The 8,371-nt window shown below is 37.8% G+C and overlaps 1 protein-coding gene across 1 annotated transcript; it reads right to left on the bottom strand.

The window, feature by feature from the left end:
* Positions 1 to 606: 606 nt before the first annotated feature.
* Positions 607 to 1,627, bottom strand: LOC111985051 (copper transporter 6). Its single transcript, XM_024016678.2, has one exon. The coding sequence runs from the start codon at positions 1,348 to 1,350 to the stop codon at positions 877 to 879; it is 474 nt and encodes a 157-aa protein (XP_023872446.2). The 5' UTR covers positions 1,351 to 1,627; the 3' UTR covers positions 607 to 876.
* Positions 1,628 to 8,371: the final 6,744 nt, after the last annotated feature.

Genomic DNA, 8,371 nt, shown 5'->3' with positions numbered 1-8,371 from the left:
TTAGGGGTATACTTTGCAATTTACCCAATGAAAAATTATGAAACATCATCAAAGTTAAGTATAGATATTTAATTGCAATGTATTAGCCTATTTGGTCTCTAAATTAAATTCAAACACATATGTATTGCATTTTATTTTCCTTTAAAAAAAATTTCCCTAATATAAATGGGGTGTTTGATAAATCACAAAATTGGTTCAATTTCGATAGGATTGAACAAAAAGCAAAACTGATTCAATCTGAAAATAGTTTTATTTTATATCAAATTCGTTTAGCATCATCAAAACTATGAATTTTTAAGGGAATATATAAGCATAACTAGTCCAATTATGAACCAGCTTTTTAAATAAAAAAATTATTAACCCAAAAAACAAGTAATGCTGCTCACCAAACGTGCACGTTGCTTTCCGACAAGTTTAGAGAAAGTTTACAAATAAACAACTCATAATCTTTTTGGTAACTTTAATAGACTACGTGAAAGTAACGTTAATAGTAAAAAGAATTCATCATGTTATTAAAAAAATTAAATGTATCAAATTATTACATTTTCAGTTGAACCAAACCAGCGGAGTCTAAGCTCGACATTTTCCATTCCATGATCCTAAGGGGGTGTTTGGTAGAGTAGTTTGAAAATTGTTGTTTATAGTTTTTTGAAATACGTGTGGGTGAAAAAATGTGTTGAAATGCGTGAAATGCTGTTTAAAAACTAAAAAATGTTGTTTGAAATGACAAACCAAACGGGGCCTAAGTCCTTTCAATTGATAGATTAGAACACAATAATCTTTCACTCTCTTTTTCTAAACCAACGATTTATTGAAACAAACTTGTTTCAGAAACTTAAAAACACACACACCAAACCCAAATCCCCAGATATTACATCAGCATTTCGTTGAAGGAAGATTGGTTTGGGTTCCGGCCCGCCTGTCAGAACCCGGCCCAGAGGACCCACAGGACTTCTTAAAAGCCCGACTCCTGAAAATCACATACCCCACGGCGTGTCCAGCGACGGCGACAAGAAAAACGCCGCCGTTAAACGACATCACGGCGAGCATCACCATGTATGCCAGCCCAGAACGCAGCGTATAGATTGCCGTTTTCACCATCCCTGCTGTGACGTTGTTTGTCCCAGGCTTTACAAGGTTGCAATAAGTGAGCCACTCAACGAGCACAGCTAGAACAAAGACAAAAATCAAAGCTAAAGCGTACATACCCGAGTCATTTCCGGGCCAACCCGGAAAGAGGATCTCGGTTTTGTGGCCCCAGAAGAAGGTCATCATACCTTGGTGATGCGAGTGAGCAGCGCGAGTGGCAGCATTGTAAGGTTTGAAATCGTTATGCGACGAGATTTCCATGGTTAATTATCTGAAATTGTACGTACACTGAAATTGTAAGCAAAGAGAGAGTCTGTGTGAGTTTAAGATATAAGGAGCACAAAAGAGGGAACAGTATTTTTCAACAATTCACGCTCTTCGTACAGGGACGTGTTGGTTACTTTCCGGGGTCTGTGTCACTTGGACAAGACAATAAGTGGGATAGCGGAATGAGTTTGATTGTTGTGCGCGTGGGATAGGGTTTGTGGTTCCTTCACAAATGTGCTATGACTCATTTCCAAGCAATTCCTGCACCAAAGTGAACAGATTTCGTCTGCAAAATAAAACAAAAGGGGAAGAAAGTGAAGAGATTCTAAATCTTATATCAAGCAATATGGGTCTTTATCAGTTAAAAAAAGAAAAAAAAGTACAGAATAGAATAGAAGAGATTTGGCCCGTTTGGTTTATCATTCAAAATGTATGTTTAGTTTTCAAAACACAAAATAGTACTGCCCAAAACCAGAAAATCATGTTTGGTGGCCCATCTCTGTTCACGTGAAGTTTGAAAAATGTTGTTCAAAATCATGGGCTTTTTAAAACATGCTCCGGGTGTTTTTAAAACAATAAACACACATTTGAGTGGCAATTCGGTAATAAAATTGAAAAATATATGGCCCACCTGATCAGCCTTATCAATTGCTGTGTCCTGTCTTCCTCTCATCTCTCTTCACGCCTTTACCAAAGCAGCTGGTACCAAAGAACTCCATCTCACCCACACACCGAATCAAGCCAGCAAATTCTCACCCACTCCATAACTCCTCTCACCGACCCAGCTACATTAAACCCATCTCCTTTAATCCTCACCGACCCACCATATACGCGTCTCCTCCATACACCGCATCACCAACCATTTCAGTCAATCAATTTTGTCACTTACCTACAAATCTTGGTTGCTAACCAAAACCCAAACAGTGCGAAGGACTTCGGTGCTAAACAACCAACTCACACAGTCAGGTAAAATTGAATTCCAGTACACACAGTTCTTACAACCACTACCCGAAATTCCAACAGCTGAAATGACTGCAGCTACAACACAAAATGTCAATGTTACATTAGCAGAGGTTGCTACATAGAGACTTACTGTAAATTGTAGGAAGTGTGATTACTGTAACTAGCGTTTTCCTTTTTCGGTAATGGGGTGTGTTTTGATGTGTATTAGTTTAACAAATAGGGAGCCCGTTTGATCTTTTTGAGTGGTATATGATCTGAGAGATGGGGTTTGTGACTTGTCTCTTTTAAGTTGCACTGGAAATGGCAGTCTGTATTTTGTTGTGGCATGTGAGTCCCATGTTCTCCTTCTTCGAAAAGGGGTTTTCTGTTTACGACTGTAATTTCTTTTCCAACTGAGTTAAATTGGACTTTGCATGTCAATCTAACCCTTTCATGCAAATTTCTAAAAATTCTCCTTTCTGAAATATTTTTAGCTTTTGCAGACTGTTACATTAACTAATAGGCATAATCCAACTGTTTCTCTTTTCCAATTCCAATTTCCCATATATTTACATAGGCCTGTCCACGGGTCGGTCCGGGTCGGGTTTGTGCCCAACCCGGAACCGACCCGACTACATCGGGTCTTCAACATCCAGACCCGCCGCCGACTGTTAATGAGTCAGTTCCGGCGACTCGGATATCGGGTACGGATCGGTCGGACTCGGGGAAGACGAAATCAGGCGAAATCAGGCCGGAACTGGCCGAAATCTGCTAGATCTGGCCGAAACATGGCCGGATCGAGCAAGATTTCAAAACGCACTCACCAAATCTTGAGGAGATCTCGCCGGATCTCAAGGATCTGTTGAGATCCCGACGAGATCTCGCCGGATCTCAACGGGCCTGTCGAGAAATGATCGGAAATCCTCATACCTGAGAAAATCGGTGGGTGTTTCTGATATATAGGCGGTCGGATTGATTGGAATCGGATTTTGAAGAGTAGACCCGTCAACCGACCCGCCGGTCTCGGTTTCTGGAAGTTGAAACCCGCTGCCGACCTTCACCGGTGTCGGGTCGGCCAGTTTCGGATACGGATCGGATGGTTCGCCTTGGTTTGGTCGGGTACGGGTTCTGGTGGACAGCCCTATATTTACAGTTGGGCATTACCTTCCTGGGATTTGACAGTGAGATTCAATATTGGTTATACTTAGAATTTCTGACAATCGTTTATATTGAACCAAATATTACATTCCAAACTTAGCTGTATCCTCTATGCTGTAAAGATGAACTTTCCAGATTTAGACCTTACTTTGAAGTTAATGCTTGCTGCTTGGTAGTTTTTAGTGAGTAGGTAAATGTTTGTTAATCCGTATCATACAATTTCAAATGACAATTAGCTGTAAGTATACCAAAATTTATTTAGATGGATGAGAGAGTGGCTGATGCCGAGGAGAGGAAGTTGTGGCCTACTGCAGTCGAGAGGCATTTCATTGAAGTATTGTTAGAAGAGGATGCAAAAGGGAATATACCCCAAGGCCAGGTCAAGAGCGGAACTTGGACAGCTGTTACGAATGAGTTTAACAAATGCACGAATAGAGGTTTCAACAAGACACAACTTACACAAAAATATCAACGAATGAAAACCCAACACCGTACGTTCTCCCAGCTCATCGCACGTACAGGAATGGGATGGGACCCCATTTCAAATACTGTGACGGCTAGTGAGGAAGCATGGGTTGCTGCATTTGCGGTAAGTCCTTTAACATACTTCAAACTATTGTAGTTTTGTGAATTATTCTCAGTTGTATTGTGCTTAGTTGGATCTATTGGTGTTAATGTGAAACGGGCTTTGTTTATCCAACTGCTTTTGTGCTTGTCCTTTTTTTTTTGGGCTATTACTCTGTGTGTTTTCTCATGGATCTATTGGTACTAATCTTACAAACAAATATGTTTGTGCTTGTGTTTTGTTGTTCATAATGTTTGTCCCTTTGAGGTAGTGATGAAATTATGTTCTAGTATATGGAAAGTGAGTTGCTTAGAACATATTAATAAGTGATTAGGCACCTCACAAAGAACACAAATTGTTCAAATAAAAAGGCTCTTGTGTTATAATTATTTTCAGTTATATATGTGACATTTTGGTATAAAGTTTGATGACATGTTGTTACTCTTTCTATTCTTGGTATATAAGAGTGGATGGTTAATATAGGGTTATTATAATTACCCATCTGACTTGTATTGAGTTTTATATGAATAACATATTGAACACGATAGATTTTGACTGTAAAGCCTAACAGTTTGTATCATTATTTGGGTCTGACAATTTAATATATAATATACATGGGTGACATGCTATGAAAAATGTTCCTAGTTTTTCCTTCTTCTCAGACAGTGGCTAGTGCGGTCACATTTGTCAATCTGTGTTCCAAGACTTCTTTGCTTTTTGTAGTGTTTTGGCTCCTTTTAGTTCACTTGAGACTAGTAAGAGTTTGGATTTTTGGCTTTCTTTCATGCTTTCTCAAGAACTAGGCAGTGCAGTCAATGTTTTGGCTTCTTCTTGCAGATGTCGGACGCAATGCATGACGATATTGACGATGGCCTTCGGTTCCGAAATTGCAACTGTTTTTGTGGCATGAGAGCAAGTGTGAGGATTTCGGATAAGCGAAATGAGAACCGATACAGGCTTTTCCAATGTTGCCCAAAGGACGCATGTAGGTTTTTTCAATGGTGTATTCCCATGAAGACGCCATTGTCATATGCGGAGGAATTCCAACAACTACAAGAAGAGTTGTGTGTGTTGCGCGAGGAATTGAGGGTAATGCATGACAAGGTCCATCCCTTAGATCAGACAAAAAAAAGGGTCAAGATTATGTTCATTGGATGGTGTTTGTTCTGCACTGCGCTTGCACTACTGCTAACTACGACAATGGTGTAAGCCAAACTGTTATGATGATGTGTTCATTCTAACTGTGTACCCATATTATGTTATTACGTACTATTGACTCCTCTTGAACTTGATGCACTTTGTAGCAGTTTTTTGACAATCTTGAGTCACCCATTTTGGTAGTGCTAGGTATATGTATAGGGTTGACTCTTGACTTACAGTAGTATGTTATTGGCTTAATGCTTCACTTTTTTCTTAGAATGAGAATGCTTGCTTTGGTGTAAATAATGTAAAGGATTGTAGTGATCAAAAAAAGGAAGGTTTGAGTTTATGTTTTTTTGTTCTTCTCGGCTTTATGTTCTGTAACACTTCTACTTCAATTTCAGCCCAGCAATATTATAATTTTTTGATGGTTTATCTTCATGGCACACCCTATCTAGTTTGTGGAGTACCATTGCTGACCTCAAAATTTAGGATTACGGCTTTGTTGTTGTTGTAGGTGGTTATATTGCAAGTTCTGAATGAGTAGGGGAAAATGATTCTATATCATTGTCATTATCAATTTTAGGTTCCTTTTACATATTACATTTATGAATAATTGACTTATAGTTGTTTTTTATTTCTTGGAAATGCAGTAACTGAACTGTGCTGGTAGATATAGGGTTGTTTGTTTGAGATTTGTTCTTGTTGTGGGGTTCTGTTTTTATGTTGTTGTTGTTGTGGTTTGTTTTAGTGTTTGCATGGCTTGGTTTTGATTGAAGATTTGGTGCCATTTGGTTTTGTAAGGTGAGTGTGGCCACTTTCTGTGTTTTCTGAGGAAGTGTTGGTGGAGGATTTGAGAGAGGAGAGTCTGACCATTTTGAGAGTCGGGATTAAAATGGATGTAGAAATTGAGAGATAGAAATATGAGTTTGGGGAATGGGATTACGAGGTCATAGCTCTCTGACTCAGAGAGGGATGAAAGAGCGATGAAAAGAAGGACTATTGGCAACAACTGAAGCGAGGCAATTGAGTCTAAGACAGGGGGTGCAACGACACCGTTTAGCATAATAAGTTAAAAAGTGATGAAAAGAAATAACTCTTATCACCTTGATTTAAAGGAAATTTATTAGGCAGTTGGAGTATTACTGCCTCCTCTTATTTATATTTTCATTTGAGCACTATCCTTGTTAGATCCAAGGCTTTCAAGCAACGTTGTCAACCATATCTCTCAAAAGATTATAATGTATGACTAATGGCATATATCATGTTCATTGATGGAATTGTATGAACACCCAAAGCAGTGAACATGAACGTTAGAGAAGCATGAATGTTAAATGGGTTTTCTGTTTTCCTGTTGGCATGTTCATTATTTTTTTTTCAGTTTTAGTATATTTATAGTTTGAATGATTCTCTCAATTTTCACATCTAGATCACACCAAAGCAAAAATGTGTGACTTTAAACTTTTTAAAGATGACCAATTATATGCTTGTCCTCTTTAAAAATAGTATTCTTTTGGTCAATATGGAAAATAACAATCGGTGCTAAGCTAACCGAGAAAAAAAAAAAGCAAAAGAAATACCAAAAACAAACAATATTTCAATGAAAAAATATAGGGGAAGTGCATTATCTCAAAATAAATAAAGAACCTCAATCGTAAAACGAAAATCAATTACCAAAGAAAGTCTGTTTTCCCTCAGTAAAAATGAAGAGATATCAAGACATACCCCACGGCACCAATTCCTCGAACCTGCATATATATTAAGTTTGCTAATTGAAAATAAGCTGGAGTATGGTGATGTTCAAAAGTTGTAAGGAATTGAAGGCAAAGTGGAGCAAACACTACAGTTGTGCAATTTGCCAATTTCTGTGAATGGTGGAGACAATTTGCCAATTTTCTATGAATGGAAAATGTAACCACAATGCATAATTGTACACAATTTATAAAATTTGTTGCAAAAATAGTGATGTTCGCTAACATTTCTCTTCTCCTCTGGGTCTTGCAGTCTTTAACAGTCAACTCCAAGTCCCAGATACTTGACGACCACGCAATAAAGAACTAAAGCAAGAATACTGTACATTGTTAAATCACTGCCCAAAATGCAAGCTCCAAGAAAGACCCACCTGGTAAAAACCCTAACGTTATTCTTCTCTTTCATTAGCAATCATTCACCATTCTTGGCATTTTAAGGGTTTTTTTCGCTTTCTTCTTCTTATTCATTTTTGAGCGTCACTTTGTGCTGTGTTTTTTTTCCCTTTATTGGGTACTGGTCCAACCACTTATTTTGATTATTTATTGCAACTTTTCTATCAACAAATATATATAAATATATATATATATATTTATATATATATATATATATATGATTTTCTCTTCTTTTTGGGTGTAACTTTTCTAGGTTCAAGTGAAAATGGCTGAAAATTGATTGATAATTTCTTTCTTATGTAATTATTTTTGCCCATCAAATTTCTTCTTTATGGGACTTATTCTATGCGTGTGTGTGTGAGTGAGAGAGAGTATTTACTAATATTATATTCTCTGTTTACTAAGCTGATGAACACCCGCCATTTGTTGTGCAATACATAACATTAAAGTTGTGTAAAATTATATAAATTGTATCACTAAAATTATTCTTCAGATTTACCTCGGGAATCAACTCATGCGACTAAAAGATAATTCAAACTTATAAAGCAAACTTCATCAACCAAATTTGGGTTTTGAGTTATGTAAAAGTCACTCCTCATAATCTACCAAACACAATAATTTAGTTTACTAGCATATGAAACATGAGGGAATTACAAAAGCTGTCCAACAAAAATGTTCCCACTGATGACAACTGTTTCAAATACCATAATTAAACATACGTAATTCTACTTAGCAACTGAACTAAAAAGCAAGGAAATGAGATGAAGCAAAGTCAACAACAACAAAAGTTCCATGTTATCCACATTTTTACATTCTAGTCCCAAAAAGCTCAATCACGGTTGCCTATGTAATCTGCCCACATAGCAGCAGTTATCGCATCACGATACTCCGACATTGCTCGTTGTGCACGAGAATTAAAAGCTTCTTCATTGCCCCCACTACCTACGCGTGCAGCTCCTGTAGGGTGTGCGTCACTGTTACGCACAAATGATCCTTCCCACACTTGGAACATTTCATCCGCCCGGTTATACATGCGAATAAAGTTGTGTAGTGCACAACATGCAGT

Source organism: Quercus suber, unplaced genomic scaffold (assembly GCF_002906115.3).
Source record: "Quercus suber isolate HL8 unplaced genomic scaffold, Cork oak 2.0 scaffold_610, whole genome shotgun sequence".
NCBI lineage: Eukaryota > Viridiplantae > Streptophyta > Magnoliopsida > Fagales > Fagaceae > Quercus > Quercus suber.
Note: the sequence above shows the minus strand (reverse complement) of the source record. Positions and strands in the feature narration are given on the sequence as shown.

Bases quoted from the DNA above. Each gene is read 5' to 3' on its own strand.
- LOC111985051 (XM_024016678.2), bottom strand. From the start codon at position 1,350: ATGGAAATCTCGTCGCATAACGATTTCAAACCTTACAATGCTGCCACT.